This window comes from Botrytis deweyae (assembly GCF_014898535.1).
Source record: "Botrytis deweyae strain B1 chromosome Unknown BDEW_015, whole genome shotgun sequence".
Lineage (NCBI taxonomy): Eukaryota > Fungi > Ascomycota > Leotiomycetes > Helotiales > Sclerotiniaceae > Botrytis > Botrytis deweyae.
Window position 1 is genome coordinate 120,345 of NW_024066222.1, and position 27,970 is coordinate 148,314.

At 40.8% G+C, this 27,970-nt stretch overlaps 7 protein-coding genes across 7 annotated transcripts; 5 read left to right on the forward strand and 2 right to left on the reverse strand.

Moving 5' to 3' along the window:
* Positions 1-2,033: 2,033 nt before the first annotated feature.
* Positions 2,034-3,475, forward strand: EAE98_006739 (uncharacterized protein; the record flags this gene model as incomplete). The annotated part of the gene is made up of 2 exons (XM_038954362.1): positions 2,034-2,976; positions 3,136-3,475. The coding sequence occupies exons 1-2, from the start codon at positions 2,366-2,368 to the stop codon at positions 3,473-3,475; spliced, it is 951 nt and encodes a 316-aa protein (XP_038809042.1). The 5' UTR covers positions 2,034-2,365.
* A 2,675-nt stretch (positions 3,476-6,150) lies between these two features.
* EAE98_006740 (uncharacterized protein) lies at positions 6,151-10,906 on the reverse strand (the record flags this gene model as incomplete). Its single annotated transcript, XM_038954363.1, has 6 exons — positions 6,151-6,708; positions 6,787-7,134; positions 7,186-7,263; positions 7,314-7,751; positions 7,804-8,050; positions 8,196-10,906. 6 exons carry the CDS (start codon positions 10,904-10,906, stop codon positions 6,151-6,153), a joined length of 4,380 nt encoding a protein of 1,459 aa, XP_038809043.1.
* Positions 10,907-14,619: 3,713 nt separating this feature from the next.
* On the forward strand, positions 14,620-16,105 carry EAE98_006741 (uncharacterized protein; the record flags this gene model as incomplete). The annotated part of the gene is made up of 3 exons (XM_038954364.1): positions 14,620-14,803; positions 14,885-15,129; positions 15,206-16,105. The coding sequence occupies 3 exons, from the start codon at positions 14,620-14,622 to the stop codon at positions 16,103-16,105; spliced, it is 1,329 nt and encodes a 442-aa protein (XP_038809044.1).
* Positions 16,106-16,175: 70 nt separating this feature from the next.
* Positions 16,176-16,645, reverse strand: EAE98_006742 (uncharacterized protein; the record flags this gene model as incomplete). Its single annotated transcript, XM_038954365.1, has 2 exons — positions 16,176-16,275; positions 16,335-16,645. 2 exons carry the CDS (start codon positions 16,643-16,645, stop codon positions 16,176-16,178), a joined length of 411 nt encoding a protein of 136 aa, XP_038809045.1.
* A 939-nt stretch (positions 16,646-17,584) lies between these two features.
* Positions 17,585-19,183, forward strand: EAE98_006743 (uncharacterized protein; the record flags this gene model as incomplete). Its single annotated transcript, XM_038954366.1, has 2 exons — positions 17,585-18,030; positions 18,082-19,183. The coding sequence occupies 2 exons, from the start codon at positions 17,585-17,587 to the stop codon at positions 19,181-19,183; spliced, it is 1,548 nt and encodes a 515-aa protein (XP_038809046.1).
* Positions 19,184-20,015: 832 nt separating this feature from the next.
* Positions 20,016-22,168, forward strand: EAE98_006744 (uncharacterized protein). Its single transcript, XM_038954367.1, has 4 exons — positions 20,016-20,292; positions 20,349-21,203; positions 21,260-21,492; positions 21,548-22,168. Exons 1-4 carry the CDS (start codon positions 20,183-20,185, stop codon positions 21,679-21,681), a joined length of 1,332 nt encoding a protein of 443 aa, XP_038809047.1. The 5' UTR covers positions 20,016-20,182; the 3' UTR covers positions 21,682-22,168.
* A 737-nt stretch (positions 22,169-22,905) lies between these two features.
* Positions 22,906-27,931, forward strand: EAE98_006745 (uncharacterized protein). The gene is made up of 7 exons (XM_038954368.1): positions 22,906-24,057; positions 24,115-24,384; positions 24,440-25,420; positions 25,470-26,592; positions 26,643-26,844; positions 26,893-27,298; positions 27,351-27,931. The coding sequence occupies exons 1-7, from the start codon at positions 23,592-23,594 to the stop codon at positions 27,410-27,412; spliced, it is 3,510 nt and encodes a 1,169-aa protein (XP_038809048.1). The 5' UTR covers positions 22,906-23,591; the 3' UTR covers positions 27,413-27,931.
* Positions 27,932-27,970: the final 39 nt, after the last annotated feature.

Below are 27,970 nucleotides of genomic sequence, written 5' to 3' on the forward strand. Positions count from 1 at the left end.
TTTAATATTATATATTTCGAATAGTTATTTCAATCTTTTAATATAAATACTATAAAGTATATATAGAGTTATATATATATTCAAATTCGAAAGTGATAAGATAATAAAACTTATCCTAATATTATAAAAAAGATATATATAGTTTAGAAAGAGGAATAATATAGAATATCTTAAAGGATTATTGATAATATAATAATTTATACTATTAAGATATACAATCTTATTATTGAAAACAATAAGAATAACAATTTTCATAGTTAATTAATAATCTGGGAATAGCTTCAATCTTATTTTTATTCTGAGTTTTATATAATAGAATTTTCTTTAATTATTAATATATTACTATATAAATTAATATATAAAATGGTTATTTTTTAAAGATCGGAATTTTTGTTTATATAGCCCGGGCCCTTATCAAAAACACGCCCTCGTAGACTAATTTAATTCAGATCAAATCAAATCCCAATACCCCCAATGAGACGCAGAATGCAAGAATTCGACGAATTTGATACTTTGATAGTGTGCGTATTTGCTGTGATTTATTTAGTTTGGGATTCCTTCTACCTTCTGCGATAGGCTGAGTTTTTTTTTTCTGGGTGATGTGTATCTTTAGTACTTATTAGATAGTAATGTGCCACGCTTTCTAAGTAAGTCGTGATGAGTATATACCTAGTAGTGTGTAATGTGTGTGTAAGGGGGAAAAATTAGCGATGGCGATGGGAATGAAGATGAGAATTGGAGCGTAGCGTCTATTAAATTGGCGTGAATGCAGGTAGGAAGTTTATTTTAGTTTACTAGGTGGGAAACTAGAGGATGGTGTACTAACTGGTAGTGTAGGTAATGAGATGAGATGGATTGGATTAGTGCTTTGTTCCTGCAGTAGTGATGGGGGAGATTGGAGAGTGGATTGGTTGTTGGATTGGTAGTTGGATTGGTAGTCTGTGCTAGAATTGAATGGCTCGAGAATGGTTCTTGGTGTTTTGGTGTGGTGTGGTGTCACTGGTGTCACTGGTGTGGTGCGGTGCTTTGGTTCTGTGAGTCAAGGTTCTTGGTTCTTGGGAGTGGGGATATGGGATTGGGAAGATGATATGGTGGGTAATTGTTGGGATGGCTTTTGTACTCTGTTCTGTGTTCGGTGTGGTGTTCACTCTGCACTTGGGTGTAACGAGTGTATTTCCCGAGTTTCGGAATATTGGGTCTGGAGGAGGTCAGCATATGAGCTGAAGGGAAGGGAATATAGTATATACATGTGTGTATATATGTATATATATATGTGTGTATATATGTGTATATATATGTATGTATATATGTGTATATATATGTGTATATATATGTGTATATATATGTGTATATATATGTGTATATATATGTGTATATATATGTGTATATATATGTATGTATTTATATATATATATATGTATATGTGTGTATATATATATATATAGTAAGTAGATAGATACCTAGGTAGGCTCGTAGGTAGATATCTTAGAATATTACGTGAATATATACAACATTTTCAAGATAAGAAACTTCTCATTATATAAAGTACTCCACCATTTCATATAAAATGCCTAGTATATAAATAACATAATTATCCACCTAAATATATATATAAACCATATCAAATCCAATAAAATCAAATGTTGCTCTCCCGTCTCCAAGTAATCATGTCAAAAGTTCATGAACTGAAAATAGATCCAAAGTATCTTAGCGCTGTCACTAACAAAAATCGAGAGAACCGAGGCAGGACCGTGCACTTATCATTTTCTTAACTCAGTAACTCTCCATTTCTTTTCATCCAACCATTCAAATGTTCCTGCATGATTTCGAATCAATATATGCGAATGGTACGACGGAAAGAGAGGAAAAATACCAAGCTAAGGTAGCTTCGGATGAAGAGAAGATTGGGAAGCTATCTAGTAGATAGCTCGCTTTTCAGCTGGAGATAGTGAAATACTACCTTATAGATGTCCTGTGGGTATTTCTTCCTATCTTCTGTCTTTTTATCTCTTGTTCTTCTTTTCTTCTTTCTGTTCATGTTCATTTGTGCTGTTGCAAAGACGAATATAATTAAATTGTTATCGATATATTCTTCATATCTACATTCATTTGATAAACTTGGTATCTATCTGTGCCTTGTTTTGACCCTAGCAAGAAGGTGGCACCCATCGTGAAGATATCTTGATTTTTGGGGGTTTATAGATTTCATTATCATCATTCGGGAGTATACAGTATTCTTGTTATCTCAATTATCTTAATATTTACATTTAATACTTCAATTTGAAGGACGGTCAATTGAGCGACGCTCAATATATATACTCGATCATACCGAATCAAATCATCCGATAACCATACAACCATCACAATGCACCTCAGCACTACTCTTCTCCTAGCAACCACAAGCTATATAACTAGCGTCTATGCCGCCGACGACGATAACACCGTTGGTTCATCATCCAAACGAGGTCTCGTCTTCGTCCCAAATTCCAAATATCCCAACGATAACCAAGTCTGGGTACAGCCTGGCTCCGATCTCTCATGGTACTACAACTACGGCATTGCCGCCTCCCCCGCCTACTCCAACACCACGCAAGAAGATTTTGAATTTGTCCCTATGCTCTGGGGTACCTCGACTACCTTCCTCACCGACATGAAATCACTCGTAGCAACCGGCCGCAATATCACCCACGTTCTCACCTACAATGAACCCGATGGAACTTCCTCGACGGGCGGATCGGCAATCTCCCCCTCGGTTGCCGCTGCAAATTGGATCAGCCAAGTTGAGCCGCTGCGCGCATTGGGTATTAAAACGGGAGCGCCTGCCGTCACGGGTTCTCCGAGGGGAATTACTTGGCTGAGTAATTTCTTCAGCGCCTGTGCGAACGCGGGAACGAATTGCACGGTGGATTTTATCCCGTTGCATTGGTATGGGAATTTTGAGGGATTGGCGAGTTTTATGGGGGAGATACGTGGGACGTGAGTTTTTCTTTTCTTTTCTTTCCTTTCTTTTTGGTTGCCCCTCTTGTCTCACTCGCTTTATATTATGACCTTTTCCATTCCTTACTTTCTTAATTCCATCGTGTCATATCTCTACCCCCAACACACAAACACATACTAACACTCCCCTCCCTAAAGTTACCCCAACACATCCATCTGGCTCACCGAATACGCACTCAACGACCAACCTCTTCCCACCACCCAAGATTTCTTCAACACCTCTGCCGAATATTTCGATCGTCTCTCATACGTAGATCGCTACTCGTATTTTGGATCGTTTAGATCCAGCGTCAGTAATGTGGGATATAATGCGACGATGCTGGATCAGGATGGGCAGTTGACGGATATTGGGAGTTGGTATTTGGGCGGGAAAGCGACGGGGAATGTGCCGGAGAAGAGTGCCGCGGGGAGAATAATGCAGATGGGTGGGTGCTGGGTGGGGATTCTGGGAGCGGTTGTGGGGTGGTGGTTGTTGTGAGGGGGGAGTGGGAGGTGAGATTTGTTTGGGGATGAGATGGGATTAGATGCAATCAGATGCGATTAAAGAAGATGGAAATGGGGTTGTGTATATGATATCATATGGTAGGCATGACTTACACACCGGTGTTTTTCAATTGAATGAATGAATGAATGTACTTACTATACATTCGAAACCCTTAGAACGATTGCAAGCAAGCAAACAGGCAGGCAAGCAGGCAGGCAAACAGACAGACAGACATGCATATAAATTAATAGAACTATAGAAAAGAAACCCCTCACACATGGAAATGAATAAATAAAGAAATAAATAAATACAAAATCTAAAATCTAAATCATGAAGAGACCGAATATCTCATAGACTAAATTTTCTTTCCTTTCAAGAATGATGTTTTGGGAAGTGTTGATTGATATCTGTTTTTGTTTTTGTGTATTGGCAACTGGAGATTGGAGATGGAGATGGAGATGGAGATGGAGATGGAGATAGAAATAGAAATGGAGATGAAAATGGAGATGGAGATGGAGATGGAGATGGAGATAGAGATGGAAATGGAGATAGAGATAAAGATAAAAATAGAAATAGAGATAGAGATAAAAATAGAAATGGAAATGGAAATGAAAATAGAGATTGAGATTGAGATTGAGATTGAGATTGAGATTGAGATTGAGATGAATTTCTTGAGAACCTCCCCTCCCCCTCCTCCTTATTTTGAAAGAACCGCCAGCCCCTCTCGCTAAATTCTCGAAGATGAAGTTTGTTATTGGGTTGGATGGTTTATATATATTTGTATATGTATATTTGTATATGTATATTTGTATATGTATATTTGTATGTATATATTTGTATGTATATATTTGTATGTATATATTTGTATGTATATATTTGTATGTATATATTTATATGTATATATTTATATGTATATATTTATATGTATATATTTATATGTATATATATTTGTATGTATATATATTTATATATATGTATATTTATAGAAAGATTAAGATAAAGATATAGGAAGATAAAAATGATATTTCTCATTATATATATATATTTATATATATGTTTATATATATTTATAAGAGGATAAAGATATAGGAGGAAAAGTTAATATTTCTTATTATATGTATATATTTGTATATATGTTTGTATATATATTTGTATATATATTTGTATATATATTTGTATATATATTTGTATATATTTATAGGAGGATAAGATGTAGGAGGATAAAGTTAATATTTCTTATTATATGTATATGAAATAGATATATATATATAGTAATAGTTAACTGCTATTAGTCGAAATTCATTTTCATATCAAAAATCGACATTTTATTATATTTTCAATTCAAAAATCTTTATAAATAATAACTTGAATTTATTAAAACTTTGTTTTTATAAACTTTAAATAATAATAATTAATATTTTTAATATTTCAAACCCCTAAGAAATTTCTAATGTTAAAACTTATAAGATTAAATTGAAATATTAAAAAAGTTGTTTGTTTTTTACTTATTTTATTAATAAATCTAATCATTTTGAAAATATTCTAACTTTCAATCTATATAATATAATAATCAAAAAGTAATAAAAATAATTAATCTTATTTTTGTTAAATTTTAATTGAAAATAAATCAATAAATAATAATAATAAATTTATATTATATTAATAACAAGAAGAAAATTTAGGATTATAAATAGTGAGTTTTAATGTAAAATACATTTCGGCTGATAGTAGTTGATACTTACTATACATGTAGAATTTCAACTCAATTTAATTAAAATCAAAATCAAATGATTCAAGAAGGTATAAAATAAAAGAAATAAATAAAAATAAATAAAAATAAATCAAACTAAATTAAACTAAAGAGCTAAAGCTAGAGAAAAAGATAGATACCTAGATACCTAGATACCTAAATAAATATCCAAGTTTTCCTTCATTCATCTCCTCCTTTCCTTAAAAGAACCACCCCTCCCCCTCCTTCCCCTTCCCCTTCTGCCCCCGAGAAACAAAAAGAGAAAACAGAGATGAAAAAAGAACAAAAAAAGAAAGTAAAAAATAGAGAAAAACAATTAATAAAAGATAACGAGATCGCCTCTTAAGTCCCTCCCTCTAATGATTTTTCCTCTCTCTCTCATCCTCATCCTGATTCTCATCTTTTTGTATAGCTTCCCCCTCGATCTCCAATTTCCCAATCTCCAAACTAAAATACAAACAATAACCCCCAAATCTTGAAACCGGAATGAATGATTGGATAAATAGGTAGGTATGTAGGTATATCACTTGAAGATTTTATTAGAATACTTGATATTCTTAATATATGTATTTACGCATGTATGCATGTATGTATGTATGTATTTTAAAGAATAACCCCCTCTGAGAAATCTCTCCTTCCCCCCCTCCCCCTAAGTTTTCGCCAATCAATAAAACGCCCGCTCGAACCCCTCAAAACCAAACCACTCAATGATAATAATAACTTCCTCCAGCTCGCACCTATGAACGCCTGCGACAAAAAGAAAAATAATAACTTCTCAATCAACTCCCAGCTTGTCAACTTCCCAAGCCCAAAAACTTCAAAGAATATAGATTCGCGCCTCAATCTACTGCATCTCCATCTCCATCTCCATCTCCATCTCCATCCTCAGAACCACCCAAACTCAACCCATCCGCTCCCCCTACGCACCTCCCCCATCCATAGCATCCTCCCCATCCTCATAATCCGGTTCAATCCTCAACAAATTATTATCCTCATCCGTCTTCAAAAATCCAAACAACCTCGCCAACTGCGACAAATTCAACGTTCCTCCCGCACTCCCACTCGCCCCACTCAATCCATTATTATCAATCGCCTTCTCACACGCTTTCAACTTCCAATTCTGCATCCCCAACAACCGCATATCCACCGAATTCGCCACCACGAGTCTTGTCATCCACGTTTCTTTATTTTGGCCAATGCGGAAGATGCGTCCGAAAGCTTGCTGCTCGACGGCGTGGTTCCACCAGAGATCAAGCGAGATGCAGCGATTCGCGAATGGGAAATTGAGTCCGAGACCACCGCATTTGAGGCCGGCGATTAGGATTTGAATGTCGTCGCGGTTGCGAAATTCTTTGATGGCTTTGTTTCGGTGCTCGAGGGAGGCGTCACCGGTGAGGTATAAAAAGCCCCAGCCTTCAGCTTTGCACATGCGGCCGATGATACGGGCTAGCGTGCGGAATTGCACGTAAATAACTACCTGGCAAGTGAATTGATTGTTTAGTTTTTATTTGGACATTCAAAAGTCGGAAATGGGGAGTTATTTGGATCAACGTACCTTATCATCAGGAGCCTCTTCAAACCCTTTCAAAAGCAAAGCTTTCAACGCCGTAGTCTTTGCACTTGGAATGAGAGGAAATTTAGGATCATAATCCGATCTAGTAACCCAAGTATTGTCTTTAGTAAAGGGTTCAAAATCAAGCGCATCCAAACCTTTGCTTTTAATTCCATGTGTACGACGAGAATTATCGTTGTTGGTTTTACGCCGCTTGCTTGCCCTAGATGAGCTTTCGGATTCTTGAGTTTGATTGTGACCAGAGTCCATGCCATCATCATCAGGAATTTCGAGATCTTTATAGGGCAAGGCATTGGTAAAGATTATGTCACACTTGGGACAAACGTTGAACTAGTACTTGTTATTAGAATTCTTGAAAATGTTGGTTGGGATAGTGCTTACCGTGTCATCGCCATCGGACAAGCGCATCTGCGTGTGTAGATGATTGGTCAAACAGCTCTGACAGAAGATGTGTGAGCACTTGAAAGATGTTAGCATTGATACAAATTCTCTCGAATCTTTCAACCTACGTTAGTAATAACAGGCTGATTTGGAACATCTGAGCAAAGATGACAGGTAATCCGAGTATAAAGCTCTTCCTCATTGAGCGAATCCAAAGCACTATCAAATTTGAAGCTTTCACCAAATTTGGAAAGTCCGAAAGGGATAGCTTCGGCTCCCTTTTCACCTCTAGCTATAGCTTCCGCTCTCTCTTCTTCACTTTCAGTAACCCAAAGCTTGCATTGCTCGTAAAACGCTACGTTCGAGTCCTTGAATTTGCCAAGCTCCTTGCGAAGTCGCTCAACGTCTTCGGTGGTCCAGGACTCTCTCATCGTGCGTTCAAGCATAAAAGGGTGAGAAGTGCATTGTCTAAGACGAAGTAGTTGAACGAAGAAGACTCCATAGGCTCGTTGAGCAGTGCCGTTGGCCAAAAACACATTAAGGTTTGCACGAAAGCGGTTCTCAGTCTGCAGCAGCAAAGTCAGTTTTTGAATGTCCCAACCCGTATGGAACACTTACAATTCGATAAATAATCCTCTCTTCTCGAGAGAAATTGAGCTGTTGCATAACCGGGTGGGGCTTGGGGAGAGTAATGATTGGTCGATTGAGGATCGTAGTCTTCATAGTACGGCGCATCATAGCATAACTTAGAAGAGTTGTAATACGATTATTACAATCGTCAGCGTCAGGATCACAAAAATATTGTTGAAAAGTCCTCCAATCCATTGCATAATTAGCCTTGAGAAATCGAAGGTACGGAAAAAGCCTAGGTTAATTGTCAGTTTTTAATTGTTTCAAATCGGATTGAACAATGAGAAGGCCTCTGGCGACCAGTGGCCAAACCAGCCCTCCCATTGTTCAAGTAGAATTTCAACAATCAAATGTAAGAATTTTGGGCAAATTCCACTTACTCTTCGAGCCTATTTAAAAGGGGAGTACCAGTCAAACACCACCGATAAACGCTCTTCAGATTTTGGCAAGCCAAACTTGTTCTGGCAGAGTTGTTTTTAATTGTGTGAGCTTCGTCAAGAACGACTCTACGCCAATTAATCTTGTGAAGGTCGCCAAGTTGATCATGAGCGTTTTTCCACCATTTTTTATATCCATACCTAGCAATATCTTCTCGGCCCTGACGGTTGGGGAAAGGAAATTGCTTCATAACTTCTGTGTAGGAAGTAACGACTATGTCTAAATCTTTGAGGACAGCTTCGGGGATATTCATTGATGCCTTGTACTGCATCACCTTTGGGAATGCTTTTTCGTGGACATGGTTCTGGATTTCTTCTAACCATTGGGAGATGACTGAAGATGGAACAACAATCAGTGTTGCCGTTACTCCGCGCTTTTTATCTTCTTCCGTGGGTGGATTGCCAACCATGCAAGCCAGAGTCTGCACTGTCTTACCAAGGCCCATCGAATCGGCAAGTAGACCACCATGAGGCGGTTCAGAACTCAATTCTCTAGAAACCATCCATTGTGCACCGAGTAGCTGATGATGGTACAAGGTCGATTTCATTCCCTTGACAAGCCATTTTCCACCAACGGCTTTGACTTGTGCATAACCAAAACTTCGAGAAGCTTGCAAAAGTTTTGCTTTGTCAGATTTTCCCTTAGTCTTACTACTACCTTCAGGGATATTGGCGAACAGTTGTTGAAGTTGGGTGGCTTTATTTCGGGTTCCGCCAATTTCGGGTTCGGGAGCGCAATTGAAGATAGGATCTTGAAGACGATCTCCGATCGCATCGGAATTCATTAGATCATCCAAAATCAATTGTCCAATATCATCTTGTCCTCCACGTTGTCCCATGAACCTGGCTTCTTTCATGTTTCTATCGACCTTAACAGCCCCCTTTTTGGATCTCTTTTCTTTCTCTTTGCCCCTGCCTTTGCCTTTTCGTCCGGCTTTGGTCTTCCCGCCTTTACCACCACTTCCACTGGCCTTTTGCTTTTGCGACTTTGCCTTTTCTTTCTCAAGAAGTTTTGCTTGTTCCCTGGCCTGGAATTCTCGAGCATTCTTGGCTGGAGCTTGACGTTTTCTCTTGGGCTTTTGCTTTTTGGAAGGACCCTCGTCAAACTCTTCCTGAAGCATACTAGCAAGACCTGCATCCTCATCATAAATATCTTCAAAGCTGTCGCCAGGTCTTGAAGATGGGCCTTCACCATTATCGGCAACATTTTGAAATCTTCGATGCCTTTCTTGAGGGACGAAAATCGACTCTTCGTCTTCGTCTTCGTCCTCATCCTCAGCACCTCTAGCTTTAGCAGTCTTCAGGCGATTCAACTTGGCAATAGTGTGATTGACCCTGATGAGCTCAGCTCTTTCAGTAAAACCGAGAGTTCCTTTATCTAGATCCTTGTTTAAAGCATTTCGTAACTTGACAAGGTTCTCATATTCCTCTTGTGAATCGTCGCCTCCATCTTCTTGGTCATGCATCCAATTATTGTCATCTTCATCGACTTGCATAGCATTATCAATATCTGCTTGATCCTCGGGATACGCCACGCTATCTCTGCGTCTCTTCCTACCATCTCTCACCGGTCCAGGAGAGTCTTCCTCTTCAGATTGAGTTCGACGTATAGTTGGACGAAGAATTGATGCTTGAGCTGCGATCATTTCTTCTTCAGTGGGGCTTGGTTCTCTATCAAAATCATCGGATGGCACGCTCTTGTCAGGGCTGACACTGCCTATTTTTGGTGTGCTTATATTAGTGGTCGAATCAGAGATTGGCTCATTCTTTATAACAGGAGGCTGGTTATTTATCCTTGGTTTTCCGGGACGTGCTGGTCTACTCATTATAATAACGCAATCGTCGTCTGAGTCGGATTCAATTGCAACTACTTCTGGTTGTCTCTGTTGACGTGGTTCTTTTGGGGTCTGAAGATGACTGGAAGTTCCGGCAAGTCGAATATTGGAATTATGTGGCGTACCAAAAATAGATTTGCGATTCTTGTTGGACTTTTGTAGGGGTGCGCGAATAGATCTTTGAGGAGTCACATTGTACAACTCGTTTGCAACCACTTGACTTCTGCCGTGGTCAAGAGTAGCCTGGGAATCTTCCTCATCTTCGACGTCTGGCGACTCGATACTTGGTATTAAGTCAGCACCTGTTCTACCTGCATGCTGGATATCTGTTGGTGAGCTATCTTCGATATCAGATTCGACTGTTGGACTCGGAACATCTTGCACGCTATCATTTGACATGGAAGGACTTTGAGGAACGGCTGAGGGGCTTCTTTGCTCTTGAGGAGTTGAAGGGACATTTTCTTCATTTGGGCTACCGCTAGCCTCTGGGCTTGAAAGAATATTTCCTTGATCTGGGCTGCCGCTAATCTCTGGGTTTGGAGACTCTTGAGGAACTGCGGGGGTTGATGGAGCGCGAGGCGCAGGTCCTTGTGAGGGCTCTTGACGAACTTCTAAAGCACCCGTGTGGACTGTGGCAAGTTGGATAGGCATACGGCGTTGAGGTTGGGGCGGGGTAAAATAGTTTGCCGGTCGTTGAACTTGATAGGGTGTCAAAGGATTCTCATGATCAAAATCCTGACCTCTGTCGGCTTCAACAAACTCATCACCATACCCTCCGCCTAGGGAGTTCTCATAATTTTCCTCCTCGCTGAAAGACATATTATCGATGTAATGTTTTTTGAAATAATTGCTCTCGTTGCTCTTTTAAGTGCTGTACGAGGTAGTCAGACTTTGAGAAGGAACAGACAGGTTGTTGGTGTTGCAAATTGCAAAAAGCAGAAAGCGAATCGAGTGAATCTGGGATTGAAGAATCAAAGTTCAGAATGAAAGCGGGATACGTAATACCAGCGTGATTTGCTGATGAACACCAAAGTAGGAGTTGATGCTAAAAATCTGGAAACTGGAAGTAAGGATAATAGATTTTCAAGGGAAGAAACTGGTCTGTTGTGAGATAAGATGCCAGATTGATCTGGATTAAGGTAGTTGAGGAGTGAGTGTCGTGCGTCTTCAGTAAGAAGATTAACTCGAGGTGAGTGGCTATAGAATAATGATTTTTGCCTTTAGAAAGGATATCAGCGTGTATTTAGGGTTGAAGATGGAGGGCTGAAATTGTGTATTGCAGCAAAGGTGAGATCTTATGCCAAGGGCCAAAGGCAGATATTCGGGAACTTGGTCCAACAATAAAAAAAAACATGATCAAGAGAGCTTGAAAGCTCTGGCTTTGGTAAAGAGGAACGTGAAGGTAAGGTTGATAATAGGTCTCCAAGTGAAATATACTCACTATGTGAAGGTATGAATAAAGTGATTTGGTCTCACGTATCCTATAGAGTCATGGCGAAGCCGCAAAGAACCGCCCTTCTCACTTTCGAGATTCAAAATATAAATAAATTGTCGCAAAGTTACTTTGTAAAGATCGAAGTAGAAAATGACTCTCTCACGAGGGAAATGAAGTTGATGTGGATATATTGTACCAGTAAGTTATTGGGTGTGAGGGAAGTTGAGAGGGGGAAAAACGCAGAGGGGGTGGTGATGATTTTGTAAGAGAGCAGGAATTGCAGAAGCTTGAGCAGAGAAAGTAGATTAAGCTTAGCTAGGTACTCAAACTATCTCAATATTTTCAAACCACAGGGAAAAGAAAGAGGGGGTTAAAGTGAATTTTTGAACCTGAACAACGATTGTTATAAAAATTTCCGCTTCTGAAAGATGCAAGTAGGTATAGAAGTCTGAGGTGAAGAAGAAGTAGACTAAGCAGTATTAGGCTAGTTTTCTCAGTGCGTCCATCATGGGAAGGAGGGAATAACAAGGCAGAAGTGAATTACATGAGAGTTCCCATTCATCGTGAGTCTTCCAGACTTTTGTCAGAAAATGGTGTAGAAGATGGGGGCGAGGAAGAAGGAGACTGACAAGTTAATAAGTCAGTGAAGTTTGCCCAACTTCCCCAGAATTTAAGCGGGGACATGAGTGAATTTTAACCATGAGACAATGTCGATTACATTCCACCATTTATTACAGTTGATCATTAATATTTAGGGTGTTGTTCTGATATCAGTATACTGTGTGTGAATTAAAGTATTGCGAAATATAAAGGTATTATATAAAAACGAGAACGCTGAGAGATCTGGTCTGACTTGGTGTGTAAATGAATCTGAAATATAGGGATGATCACTTGAGAAAGATGCAAGAGTAAAACCTGATATTTTTAGAAGATCATAAATGGGAACCAAAAGACAATATGATTCTAGATTTGAAATTGCACTTTGGCCGCCATAAATCTCAAAACGCAAAAGAAGGGACGGGGAGATCTGAATGTGTGATTGTGGATTAGCGATCGAGGTGCTAGATGGCAAGCAAAAGACGCTGAAGTCAGAATATATGAATTATATTCAATGTTGGTAGATGCGGTACTACCAATCGACACTATGGCCTGATGCTGTAAGACGAATATAAACAATATGAGAAGAGGTATCGATGAACTGTCACACGAACCTCCTCATCTCGCCTGGACGAAACTCATAGGTAGAATGTATGCAGCACGATGATGAAATTTGTGTTTTCTTGCAGTAGGATGTAGGTTGACTATCCAACCTGAGTTGGACTGATGCTGGGTGGAGACTGAAATATATACGACGGTAGTTGAATGAGGACCTAACGGCAGCTTCCAAGGTTCTTTGTTCAAACCCCCATGCGCTCGTCTCGATTTCGATCGCTCATGTCCGAAAAAGGGAATAGCACCTAGCTCCGCATTACTGCCTCAAATCTCTTTCCAGTTTGGCCTTCACTGTCATTATCCATATAGATAACTAGAAAGGAGCACAATATCACTCGATATAACATTGACTAGAAGCAACCTCTGAATACAGGCTACTGTTGTTGTATAGACCTTAAATATGACTTCGAGCTCTGAATAATGTGCTACAGTCTCGTATCCATCTAGCACTTCATATCAGGTCAAAATTTCTGATGGCCCTGCACCTTCACTGTACTGCCACCATTTGCCACGTTCTATATCGAATGCGGACGTTGGATGGATCACTTGGGATAGAATGGTATAATAAAGCAGAAGGGGAGGAAGACTTCAAATAAACCATCAAGACAAGAGAATTTATAAGCCCAGTCTGAAGAGTCCAAACTTCGACTGCTATGTGTATTTTGTGTAATCTAAATAGAGGGATTGTTAAGTAGTCAAACGGGACGTTGATAAATCGAAGACATTGAAACTATCACATGTCCTTTTCTGATAATGAAAAGTATTTAGTCATCCAATCACTTGATATCAGAAATGATGAATATCAATATTTATATGCACATCGGTTTGTAATGAGTGAATGCGCGAATATTACCTTGAGAGATACAGATGAATCTGGCTATACGGGCCTAAAAATTTCAAGGCCTAAATATCTGTATATAGGGATTTCCTATATATACAATTTCAATCTCAGTATTTAGCTTTGTTTTATATTTTTAGTTTTGTTTTATATCTTTAGCTTTTTTATTTTTATTAAATTTGTTATATAAATTTATAAATTTATTATGTAATAGACTAAAGCTTAAACTATTATTATCAATTTTTATAAAAGTATTAGAAAAATTAGGATTATATATTTTTATATAAAGATATATCTGTATAAATCAATTTTATTATATAAATTTTTTTAAGATTGAAAAATATACTTATATAAAGAGGATTTCTGTATAATCCCTGCCCGTATATCCAGGTTCATTTATATAAAGAAAACCTTATCACTTATTTCTAGTAAGTTTATTTTACTATAATATAGATGAATCTGGATATATAGGCAGGGGTTATACAGGAATCCTCTTTATATAGATATATTTTTCAATCTTAAAAAAATTTATATAATAAAATTGATTTATATAGGTATATCTTTATATAAGAATATATAATCCTAATTTTCCTAATACTTTTATAAAAATTAATAATAATAATTCAAGCTTTAGTTTATTACATAATAAATTTATAAATTCATATAACAAATTTAATAAAAATAAAAAAGCTAAAAATATAAAATAAAATTAAAGGTATAAAACAAGACTAAATACTGAGATTGAAATTATATATATAGGAAACCTCTATATACGGATATTTAGGCCTCGAAATTTTTAGGCCCGTATAGCCAGGTTCATCTGTACCCCTGTAATCATTCCCAGCATCCACACAGCACTACCAAAAGCTTAATTTTCCAGAGCTACGTAACACTGCGCGCGGATTTCTCACACTCTTTGTATCCTCTCATCCGATCTTCTAATTCATGCTCTTTTCTCTTCTTGTACCTAGGTATTTACCATTTCCTTGACCCATTTGTGAATCTTCAATCCAATCTTTCGCGGTACACATCCATACTTTTGCAATGATGGCTCCTCCCGCCCCTCCAGCTTCGAAAAAGGAGGATAAGGCTACCATTTCCCTAACCGCAAATGTCTACCACCAGCTCAAACAATTAGCAATGGGCGAACACTGGCTCTCACGCTATGTTCCCCCGCTCATCCTGCTCTTCGAAGCTTTCCTATGCAGTGCTATAATCTATTTCATACCCTGTATGTTCTCTCTCCTTTCTCTCTGTCTTTCTCCATAATGCTCTCCCCCCTCCATCATCCCGTCGCTAACCCTCTCCCCAGACACAGAAATAGATTGGAAAGCCTACATGGAACAGATCAGCCAATATGACTCCGGCGAGCGCGATTACACTCAAATCAAAGGTGGAACCGGCCCATTGGTATATCCCGCCGCACATGTGTGGATATACTATGCATTATGGTGGATTACTGATCATGGACGAGATATACTGGTTGCGCAGCGCATATTTGGAGTTTTGTATTTGGCGACTTTGGGGGTTGTTTTAGCTTGTTATAAGAGGGCTAAGGTAGGTTTTGATGATTGGATATGAATTGGGGCAAAGGAGTCAGAGAATATGGACTAATCTTCGATTTGGAATCTAGGCACCGCACTATATATTTCCAATGCTCTTCCTTTCGAAACGATTACATAGCATATTTGTTCTTCGACTATTCAATGATGGTTTCGCGGTTTTCTTCTTATGGGTTGCGATCTACTTCTTCCAGCGCAGATTATGGACAATTGGGAGTATGGCATATAGTTGGGGTCTGGGAATTAAAATGTCATTGTTACTAGCATTACCCTCTATTGGAATAATGTTATTCTTGACAAAAGGGGTACAAGGAGCTCTCAAACAAGCATGGCTTATGGCACAATTGCAAGTTGTAATTGCACTTTCCTTCCTCCCAATAAATGCAATTGGTTATTTGAGTAGAGCTTTTGAGTTTTCAAGGGTATTCTTTTTCAAATGGACAGTCAATTGGAGATTTTTGGGAGAAGAAAAGTTCCTGAGCAAGGAATTTTCTATAATTTTATTGGTAGGGCATATAAGCACTCTGGCTTTGTTCGCAATGACTAGATGGCTCAAGCCAGCGGAAACGCCAATCATTGATTTGATTCGAAGTGCGCTGAGATTTGAGGAGCCACTGGGACAAAGACTGCACGCCTGTTCGCATACGATATCACCAAACTATATCATGACAACCATCCTAACTGCTACCACAATTGGTATGCTCTTCGCGCGATCTTTGCATTACCAATTCTTTGCCTATCTTGCATGGGCCACCCCCTTCTTACTTTGGCGTAGTGGCATGCACCCAATCCTTCAATATGCTTTATGGGGGGCGCAGGAATGGGCGTGGAATGTATACCCAAGTACTGATGTAAGCTCGTTGGTAGTAGTTGGAATTATGTCTATCACCGTGGCGGGCGTATGGTGGGGAACCAGGCTTGATTTTGTTGCGCCCAAGGGCCAAGGGGCCGTCGAAAAGAAAACTTCTTAATCAGGCGTGAGCAAATTCCTTCTCCCCCAATAACATTCGGTATTTTGTACAATATCGGATCTTGGTCATATCACTCTTCGTCCGAGTCTGATGGTGGCATTTTGCCTACAGTCGATTCCTCATCATCCGAATCCTCCATATATGCGGAGCTTTTTGGAAATTCCTTGGGCCTATTGAGATGGTTTGTCAGGAGAGTCGAGCCAAATAGTGCACGATATGAAAGACCTACCAGTAAGCTTCCTTTCGCCAAATGTGTTCATCCCGGACGACATTTATAATTTCACCACCAATCTTATTCTCTCTCACATTTGCATCTTTCGTGTCGATCAAGACATAACCACCACGTTTGATCCAAATTGTATTACGAAATCGAGAAGGCAATTCGACAAGAATGGTTGAATTATCAGTGAGAGTGCAAGAGTATAAGCTGTTTCCTTCAGCTTTGATAACACGAGCAATCGATTGTGTTTCTGTCAATGTATCTGGCGGGGTAGAAGTTTCTTCGGCGGCCGCAAAGACATTACGCTTTGGTTTACCCATTGTAAAATAAAATGTGGTGAGACTTGAAATGATTTTGAGAATTGAATTTGAGAATTGAAGTTCAGAAAGACAGTAGTTCTAGGCCTCACGATAGAATTTGTGGAAAGTCCAAGGATGATGAAATTTAACAAGCTGATTTGTTATGTCTATCAATTTTCTTAAAGGTGCTTGGCTTGGGAATATTTTTTTCTTTGGCGGGGTTCGGAATTATTATTATCCGTGACCGTATTGTCCATGGGAAACTTAGCCGAAAACCCTGACGTCCTGATATAGAAAAGATCTAGAAGACCCGTGGACATTGATTGGATTTATGACTCAAGGCTGGATTGGGCAACTCCGCTTAATTTATTTTCGAAGCCCTATACGTTGAAACTTTCTCAAAAAGCTTTTAAGATGCTTACATGTGTGTATAAAGTGCATTGTCCGAAGTATTCCCACATGTCCAGATGCATTCCAGAATATATCGAGATCCAATTACGACAGTCATTCTCTTATCATGGATCCAATTTTACAAAAACCTGTTGAATTTCTCCACATTTGGCGGAGATCTCACTTGGTATGGAGCTAGTGTTCTCCCCCAACTCCCCAAACCCTTATTTTTAAGCCTTTAGCCTTCCCACCGGTCCTGATCTAGTGATTTTAGTCTGCTTCAAACCGCAAATTTCAGAATTAGTATGGCGATTATCATTTTTAGTCCATAGGGACTACTGGGCACTATTCGTCATTAGTAAGTACTTCGCATGACCTCCGAATGTTCAACTGCCTCGTCAGTTCAAATACAAATTCTTTGCATATATCATTGAGCTCACCCTTTTCTTTCTTGATTTTCTCACCATCTATCACCTTAACCGTCAATATATATACACAATCACATATTCCAAATCACTTTCATAAAATCTTATTGCCTTATTTGGCATACATGATTCTATCACAGTCATAATGGCTGCTCATTTCTCTTCAATCTTCGACGTCGTATCGACAAACAATGAACTTGTTGCTGCTGGTACTGCAGCGAACAATGAACCCATCGCCGCCCCTCAGAAATCAGTTACCAGAACATATCACTCAGCCCAACAACCCCATGCAATTGAACTCGATAATTTACAATGGGGATCAAATGTCAATCGATCATCTGCATCTGGAACTACCACACCTGGAGCAGAACCTGGGTCGGGATGGACAACTCCAGGCTGGCAAAGTTCAACATCCCCAAGCGCTTTGGAGGAGAGTCGACCACAAACTCCAAATGACGAACCGGAATACATCGTTCAAAGTTTCTCCAACCCTCCCAAAAATAGATACAGAATGACTGCGACCTGTTTGTTGAACTTTGGCAATGGTTTGAGTGATGCTGCAGCTGGACCATTGATTCCAAAGATGATCATGTATGTTAATCCGTTCCCAAGAAACAATAACCATTACTGATTAAATATTAGAGCATATGGCATTGAAGAAAGACTCGTATCTCTCATATTCATCACGCAGGCAGTAGGCTATATCTCAGCAGCCTTTTTCATAGATGCTATCAGATCTCGATTCGGAAGAGCCAAATCTATAATGTTTGCTGAAGGCCTCATGGTTGCTGGCTATGTGATGATCGTTCCCAATCCTCCATTCCCAGTCGTTGTCCTGGCATTCTTATTCATCGGATTTGGCATGGCAATTAATTTGTCGTTGTCAAACGTTTTCGCAGCTAACCTCGATAATGGTACCAAAATGTTGGGCTTCATGCATGGTTCCTACGGACTTGGGGGTATCATTGCTCCATTGGTAGCCACCACACTCGTTTCATCTGGCATTTCATGGAGTCGTTACTACTTTATTCCGCTTGGAATGATGCTCGTCAATTTAGTATTTGCCGGATGGGCTTTCTGGGACTACGAGGATCCAAATGATATGGCACTGACCAACTTGACTCAATCAGGAAGCAGACCAAAATCCAGTGCAAAGAGGGACTTGATGGAAATGTTTAAAGCTGCTAAATTACCTGCTGTCTTAATCGGTGCCATTTTCATTTTCTCCTACCAAGGTGCGGAAGTTTCCATCTCCGGCTGGGTTGTCTACTTCCTGCAACAAGTCAGAGGTGCCAATAACAATGCTGGATATGTCACTTCTGGTTTCTGGGGTGGTATCACACTCGGTCGTTTCTTGCTATCTCCTATCGGGCACAAGATTGGTGAGAGGAAGTTTGTGGTTATCGTTGTGGTTTTGTCAGCTGCTTTCGAAGGAATCGTTTGGGGTGTCCCTAATGTCATTGGAGACGCTGTTGCGGTTTCTATCGTCGGTCTCCTTCTCGGGCCCGTCTACCCATGTGCCGCCTACATTTTCACTCGCATCATCCCTCGCAGATACCAAGTCAGTGGAATGAGTGTCATCAGTGCTCTTGGTAGTTCTGGTGGCGCCATTGCTCCTTTCACCACCGGAGTTTTGGCTCAGGCTTTTGGCAATTTCGTCTTGCATCCTATTGCTTTAGGTCTCTTTGCTGTCATGATGCTTTGCTGGTTCTTATTACCAAAGGTGGAGAAGAAAGACGATTAAACATACGACACAATAGCATAATGATTGACTTCACGACAAAATTCGGAATTTGAAAATGAAATGCGCTTTGAATTTGATTGCATATCTACATGGATTTTCGGTACTGAGCGGAGGTGCCATGGCGTTTTAATTGATACCAAGACGTTGGGACATGGCTGACAGGCGCATGTGGAGAGACCTTGGCGTCAATATGAAAGATTTACTTTCTGATTTGCATTGGGATTTTTGAAATTTATTGATGGAAATTTTTGTTTGGTATTGAAATATCAGAAGGAGCGCAAAAGTTACAGTAACATTCGGCTAGTCTATCATAGCTTATAATAGGGAGAATACAGCTTCATCGCTAATATACTACACGAAACTTCAATGCACTGACTTTACTCGAACGTCGGTGGCTAAGTATTCTTAAAATTCATGTCTCTCTGAATAGTGCAATGAACTGCATTGAAACGAATACGGATCGGATACAGATCGGATAGTAGTCGGGTCGTCGACGGCTAAAAGGGTCCAGTGGGGTGGTTTAAGTTGCCCAGTCACCCCGCATTTTGCATGTGTTAATTGGTTAAAGGTCATAGCTTTGGTCGTGGAGGCCCCTGGTGCACTGAAAACGCCGAAAATTGATGTGAACGGAGATGTAATTTTCATTGCTAGAGTTTTACAAACTCCGATGAATTATCGAAACGAGTCATGGATTCATTAATTGTGTTCGCATCATCAAAATGATGAGAGATGCTTTCGGTGATACGAGATTTGTGAATCTGGGGAATGTATCGCTTGCCAAGCCCACCGGCCCAACAACCGAGGATATCTTAAGCCGAGCTGTTTCCTTCCTCCGTGAGCACCAACGACTAAGTTTCACGAATCTTAATTGCCTCTCCTTTAGAATACTTAGCAATTGCTCTTTGACTTATAAAAGCTCTTGTCGTTCTCTCGAAAACTCTCACAAAATATCTTGCTACCTTTCAATACTCATTTGACATAACAAAGGAAGAAAGAAAAATGGCCTCAATTGTTAAAGCTTTAGCACCGGTGGTGAGAAGGGCTGGTACATCTGCATCTGCTGCCAGACCTGCAATCAGACTAACTAGACAGAGTAGAATATACCAACAGTATGTGTTTTCTCATTTAATTTCCCATCATTCCTATCAGTCTAACATCAGCGCAGTGCCCGTCCTCTTTCCGCCACCTCTCGCCTTCGTTCAGATCCCGTCGACATAACCGAGATTCCCCCAACTCCTATAACACATCTTTCTGAAATTGAACTGGCCATGTCGGAATCTGTCTCTAAATTTGCGAACGATATCATCGCGCCAAAAGTACGAGATATGGATGAGGCTGAGAGTATGGACCCTGCGGTTGTGGAACAGTTATTTGAACAAGGACTTATGGGAGTCGAAATACCTGAAGAGTATGGTGGTGCAGGAATGAACTTTACGGCAGCGATTGTGGGAATTGAGGAGTTGGCAAGAGTCGATCCAAGTGTGAGTGTGTTGGTGGATGTGCATAATACCCTGGTCAACACTGCGGTTATCAAATATGCGAGTAAGGAGTTGAAGAACAAGTGGTTGCCAAAATTGGCTACGAATACTGTTGGATCATTCTGTTTGTCCGAACCAGTATCTGGATCCGATGCTTTCGCGCTTGCCACAAAAGCTACCAAAACAGATTCAGGATATACGATTTCTGGAAGCAAGATGTGGATCACCAATTCTATGGAAGCAGAATTCTTTATTGTTTTTGCAAACCTTGATCATAGTAAAGGCTACAAGGGAATCTCCGCTTTCGTTGTCGAGAAGGGAATGAAGGGGTTCTCTATTGCTAAGAAGGAAAAGAAGCTTGGTATCAAGGCCAGCAGCACTTGTGTTCTTAACTTTGATGATGTGGAAATTCCTAGAGAAAATCTCTTGGGAGAAGAGGGACAAGGATACAAATATGCCATTGCCCTTCTGAATGAGGGCCGTATTGGAATCGCCGCACAAATGACCGGACTCGCTTTGGGAGCATTCGAAAACGCTACTAAGTACGCATGATAATGTATTCTTCGAGGGTTTCTCAATGGCTAATAGAGTTGAACAGATACGTATGGAATGACCGAAAGCAATTTGGACAATTAGTTGGAGATTTCCAGGGCATGCAACATCAAATCGCACAATCTTATACAGAAATTGCCGCTGCTCGCGCTCTAGTCTACAACGCTGCACGCAAGAAGGAAGCAGGTGAGAACTTTGTTCAGGATGCAGCTATGGCCAAGCTTTTTGCTTCGCAAGTCGCTCAACGCGTGAGTGGATTGGCGGTTCAATGGATGGGTGGTAAGTTGAATATCTCACGTTATTGTTTTAGCTCCATACTAAATTTTAATAATAGGAATGGGATTTGTCCGTGAAGGAATTGCGGAAAAGATGTGGAGAGATTCGATGATTGGATCTATTTACGAGGGAACGAGCAATATCCAATTGACAACGATAGCAAAGTTATTGAAGCAACAATATAAGTCGTAAGAGATAGATAGAAGAAGATAGAGAGATGATTGATACCAATTTAGAAGTATGGAGTGAAAGCTCGCTCTTGTTAGTCGCCTCGGCTTGATCCGAGTTTGATATCTCTGTATTGTTGTATTGTTGTATATTTCACCAAAAAATGATTCAATAACATGGATATTGAGAATGGCATTCATTACCTATCTCCCGTTCATATGTACCGTCGGTCGTGTTCCTTCCAAGCTAATAAACCCCTGAACTAGAATGACGATGATTACCCTAGTGGTGGCCTCCCTAAATTCCCTAAATTCCCTAAATTGTTAGGAGTAGTGGCACGGACATCACCCGTTGAACATTTCCCCTCTTGTTTGCGGAAGGATGGTGGCTCGGGTGGGTGGGTAGAAAGAATCGTATGATATTCATCTGGGCAGGTACGTATGAATTGAGAAATTGAGAGGATGGAGAGGATGGAGAGGATGGAGAGGATGGAGAGGATGGAGAGGATGGATCAGCTACTACTGTATTTGTATTGATGAGGAAAGATTGTGCGGATGATTCGATGTGTGTGTGTTAATGGTGTTTGGATTTATGTTGTTGTTGTTGTTGTTGTTGTTGTTGTTGTTGTTGTGTGTGTGGGTGTGTGTGGGTGTGGGTGGGTGAAAAGTAGGGACCTAGGCTAGGTAGGTAGGTAGTTGTATCGTAGATGGCAATTGGATTAGGTGATTGATAGATAGATGGGTAGGTAGTAGGTATCTAGATACTAGGTAGGTAGTAGGTAGGTAGAAGCTGGAGTGGTTTGATATGATTGAGATTGAGATTCACTTGGATAGCCCTTGAGGTACCGGTAACAGTATATGGTGGACTGTAACTGGTGATGACAGTCTACGCCGCATTCTTTGAAAATTGAGAGTCACAGAGACCTGACTTATGGACGTCCTTTATTGAATTCATTAAACGATTCTCTATAACAATAACAAATCAGAAATCTAGACAAGTTGGAGAGATCAATAAGCTTTGAAAAAGACACGGAATCTGGATGAAACGTATATCGGTATTCAAGCATCGATAACATAGCATCGATAACATAGCATCGATAACATAGCATCGATAACATTTCGGCATAAAGTACCTTTTCTTTATCCTTCCTTCCGACCCGTCATCAACCAATCTAGCACATGGTGGCTGAGCAAAATAAACAAAGTAATGCACTCACTCTGATATCGATACTACCCAAAGTACAGAGTACAGCAAGGTCGGACAAGTCTAGGAGTATTCGGCACCTATCAAAGACATCCATAGGCAACGGGGGTGATTGGGGGAAACTTAAAGTTCCTACCAAAGTTAACTGATATCAACAAACATCTCCATCTCCATCTCCATTTCCATTTCCATCTCCGTCTCCATCTCCATCCACAACTTGCAAACCTTCCTTCATATCCATACCGGTGCTGTCAAATACATGCTACCATACTACCATCATACATACACTCAACTCTCCAATCAGATCACCATACATATCTCGAAACACCATACGACAAGAACTCTTGGGGAATTGATACACACAAGAAACATAAAGATCAAGATAAAGACACAAGAAAAAACACGTCTTTTCATGCATAAGCCAATTCAAAACATAAGAGCTTTCAGATCCTAAGCTTTGTATTTATCTATCTCTTACATACCGGTACCTACTTCCACCCCTTCTTCGCCTTGCCAAGATTACTTTTTTCCAACAGCAACATCGGGCGTCAACAAACAAATCCCAGCCCATGCCCGGATAGTAAAACCCCACCTACTCCATCTCCACCTCGACCATCACAAACCTTACCATATTAAAAATCGGGCACAACGTTGAAACTCTTCGCCCAGCATTCATTATTCCTGTCTACGCAAAGTTGTTTTGAAGGACGGCAGAGGACCAAGCCGCAATCATGAATAGCAACGATGAGGAGGCTCTTAGCTCCGTCTACAAAAAGATCCAGCGCGAACGTGCTCTCCTCAATGCCGCGAATCAAATGAGGCAGCAGACTCAGAATGAGCAAGTTAGAGCTAGGATAGATATCCAAATGCGCGATGGTCGTCGAAATATTTCATACCTAGAGGAGCGCATGAAAGAATTACAGCTACGAACAGAAGGTCGAACGGGTAGTGCGGGGAGTAGTGCTGGTCGCCCGCCCAGTAGCGGTCTGCGTGATGATAGAGCCGCTCCGCCGCCAACCCCGCCGCCCAAGGACGCCAGGGGAAATCCCATCGAGACGGGGGATCAAGCCGGATATGGTGATCAGGAATATAGTCAGATTGGTGGTCATGGTGATATGATGCCACCGAGAAATCCTTTTGCGCCTCCTGCACCAGGTTCTGGCATGCCTAGATCACGTCCTAATTATACCAAGCTTGGTAGGTTACTTTTATATATTCCATCATTGATGGACAAATGCTGACTGTGCAATTCAGACCTCATCAAGTATGATACCCCTTATCTAGGACCCCGCATTCAACTCATGCTTTCACAATTGGAGTTCAAGCTTAACGTCGAGAAACAATATTTGAAGGGTATCGAGAAGATGGTTCAATTATATCAAATGGAGGGCGATAGGAAGAGTAAAGCGGATGCTGCTGCTCGCCGAGTTGAAAGTAATCAAAAGATTCAAATCCTCAAGCAGGCTTTGAAAGGTTACGAAGATTTACATATAGATATGGAGAGCTCAGCGGATGCTCCCGATGGTAGGATCCCAAACGTGTCTTTTGGCTAACCTCGCAAGCTAACAGGTCTCAACAGATGATAGTATCAATACCCCTAATATGCGAAAGCCTTTGACAGGTCAACTTGTTCTCCGCATTCAAGCAGTTAAAGATGTTGATCATGCAACAACCAGTAGATTTACAAGAGGTCCGGAAACTTCTATCGCCGTGAAGGTAGAAGATAATGTTGTTGCACGAACGAAAAACACCCGAACTGATAAATGGGAAAATGAAATTCATAACATTTATGTGGACAAGGCAAACGAAATCGAACTTACGGTTTACGACAAAGCTGGCGATCAAGCATTACCTATTGGATTATTGTGGGTCCGAATATCTGACATTGTCGAAGAAATGAGAAGGAAGAGAATCGAGGCCGAGATCAACAACTCAGGGTGGGTTTCTGCGGACCGCATGGCTAGTGGTGGCGCCCCACCAGCACAATTTCCAATGACTGGCACAAGTCAATTTGGACCGCCGCCAGGTAGCGCGGGAACTGGAGCACAACCAGCGGGAGCAAACGAGTTTGGAGGGCCGGGAAACACAGTGGTAGCACCACAACCGATCGATGCGTGGTTTGCCCTCGAACCTAGCGGTGCCGTAAATCTCAATATCTCGTTCACGAAACAAACTAAAGATCGGAGACCATTTGACCTTGCCCTTGGTCGAAAAGGTGCCATTCGTCAAAGAAAGGAAGAAGTCCACGAGATGTATGGACACAAGTTCATCTCGCAACAATTTTACAACATCATGCGATGTGCACTCTGTGGAGACTTCCTTACATATACTGCTGGTATGCAGTGTGAGGACTGCAAATATACTTGTCATACGAAGTGTTTCTCACAAGTCGTTACGAAATGTATCAGCAAATCCAATGCGGAAACCGATCCAGACGAGGAAAAGATCAATCATCGTATTCCTCATCGTTTCGAGAAGTTCAACAATATGAGCGCCAACTGGTGTTGTCATTGTGGATATGTTTTGCCATTCGGAAAGAAGAATTGTCGCAAGTGCACAGGTAAGTACTTTTACACGAACCCGAAATTCTGTTTAACTAACAAGAGTAGAATGTGCCCTTACATGCCATGCACACTGTGTACATCTTGTTCCAGATTTCTGTGGTATGTCCATGGCTGTCGCAAACGCCATTCTTGAAGGTATTAGAGGCCAAAAACGACGACTGACGACACCTGTTCCCATGAGCGAGAAAACATTGAGAGAGAAAAAGCCAGAAACGGAAGGAACACCGACTGATCGTAACTCTTATGGATCACCTGAATCACAACGACCTCCTAGAGCAAAATCTTATGGGGCACCCAGCTCCAGCGACGCTACTCAAGCCGCACAGGCAATGTATACACCAAATTCACCACAACAACAACGACCAGCAGGACCTGATCGAACATCCACATCATCAAGTGCTACAGCTGCCGCTGCTGCAGCAACTGCTGCAATGGGGGGTAGGCAACCGATACCTCCAAGAGACCAATATTCCCGAGCTTCCACTGATTATACCCAACAAGTCGGAGCTCAACGAGGCGCGGCTGGCAATGCACAAACACCCGATAAGCATTCTGAGACCAGTCCATATGGTGCAAATCCCTCGGCGCAAATGCCTACACAGCCAGCTTATAACCCTGCTGCATATGCAAATGTTGACAGTGGTTATTCTCAGCCAATGCCCCAACTACAACATTCGCCACTCCCACCTCCTCCTCCATCTGCAACAATGTTTGCGCCTCCATCACAAGGACCTCCTCCAGAGATTCCACTCCCTGCACAACCTAGTTCACAGCAAGTCGTACCTCAAGGGCAACAACGAAAGCAAGTCCCTGCAGCAAACGAACCAGGCACTGGACGTCGTATTGGTCTTGATCATTTCAACTTTCTTGCGGTTCTGGGTAAGGGTAATTTCGGTAAGGTCATGCTTGCTGAGACCAAGCAAACTAAGCAACTTTATGCCATTAAAGTTTTGAAAAAGGAGTTCATCATTGAGAATGATGAAGTCGAAAGTACTAGGTCCGAGAAGAGAGTATTCTTGATCGCAAACAAGGAACGTCATCCTTTCTTGTTGACTCTCCATGCCTGTTTCCAAACAGAAACCAGAGTATATTTCGTTATGGAGTACATCAGTGGTGGTGATCTTATGTTGCACATTCAACGAGGACAATTCGGAACTAAGCGTGCACAGTAAGTCATCTGTTATCCTTTCTATTAGAATCATCCATTGACAATCATAGATTTTATGCTGCTGAAGTCTGCTTGGCTTTGAAATACTTCCACGAAAATGGTGTTATTTATCGTGATTTGAAGTTGGACAATATTCTATTGACACTTGATGGTCACATCAAAATTGCCGATTATGGTCTCTGTAAGGAAGAGATGTGGTATGGTTCGACTACGAGCACTTTCTGTGGTACTCCTGAATTCATGGCCCCAGAGGTAAGTCTTTCCCATGGCTAATATCGTACAAAGCTAACTGTGGATTAGATTTTGCTAGACAAAAAATACGGTCGAGCAGTCGATTGGTGGGCATTTGGTGTTCTCATTTACCAAATGCTTCTCCAACAATCACCCTTCAGGGGAGAGGATGAAGACGAAATTTACGATGCCATTCTTGCGGATGAACCTTTATACCCAATCCACATGCCCCGTGATTCAGTATCGATATTACAAAAATTATTGACACGTGAACCTGAACAAAGACTGGGAAGTGGACCTACTGATGCACAAGAGATCATGAGTCAACCATTCTTCAGAAGCATTAATTGGGATGATGTTTACCACAAGAGAATTGCACCACCTTTCCAACCTTCTATCACCAATGCTACCGATACTAGCAATTTCGATTCCGAATTCACCAGTGTCACACCTGTTTTGACACCAGTGCAGTCTGGTATGTTGAATTTACATCTTTATGGAAAACTTTTGACTGATGACATCTACAGTTTTGTCTCAAGCTATGCAAGAAGAGTTCCGCGGTTTCTCTTACTCTGCTGATTTTGTTTGAGCGGATCGAGTACCTAAGCCACTGATTTTCTTGTCGCCATAGACGCTATGAAATTCACATTTTTAGTAAGGGGCTGGGCTTTCTGTAAACCAAATCATGCCAGATATAGGACCTACATTAGGGAAACTATTGGGACGGGCTTAGCACGTGTTTAGTGGAGGAGAGCAGGGACAAAAAGAGAAGAGTGAGGGGGTTGAGGGAGTAGAGAGGAGTAGAAGGTGATTGGTTTGGATGAATGGATAAATATGGTGGGAGGATGAATAATGGTATGAAAGAAAGTGAAGGCATCGATAATGAACCATTGATAATGAATGAATTAATGGATGGATTGCATGATATATGACGATTGATTGGATGATTGGTTGATTCGATTGAAAAGCGCTGCTGTATGTGAGTATGTGATGGAGCGAGTGCATTAGTATGAGAATGAGTATGACGATGAGAGCTGAAGAGAAAATTAAAATGGGGGTGGAATGTGGAATGTGGAATGTGGAATGTGGAATGTGGAATGTGGAATCTGGAATCTGGAATCTGGAAGTGGAAAGGGGGGAATTACAC

Coding starts and splice junctions, on each gene's coding strand:
- EAE98_006744 (XM_038954367.1), top strand. CDS start 20,183: ATGGCCTCAATTGTTAAAGCTTTAGCACCGGTGGTGAGAAGGGCTGGT. Junction 20,293..20,348: donor CAGAGTAGAATATACCAACA/GTATGTGTTTTC, acceptor ACATCAGCGCAG/TGCCCGTCCTCTTTCCGCCA. Junction 21,493..21,547: donor GGCGGTTCAATGGATGGGTG/GTAAGTTGAATA, acceptor TTTTAATAATAG/GAATGGGATTTGTCCGTGAA.
- EAE98_006745 (XM_038954368.1), top strand. CDS start 23,592: ATGAATAGCAACGATGAGGAGGCTCTTAGCTCCGTCTACAAAAAGATC. Junction 24,385..24,439: donor CTCAGCGGATGCTCCCGATG/GTAGGATCCCAA, acceptor AGGTCTCAACAG/ATGATAGTATCAATACCCCT. Junction 26,845..26,892: donor CTGAATTCATGGCCCCAGAG/GTAAGTCTTTCC, acceptor ACTGTGGATTAG/ATTTTGCTAGACAAAAAATA.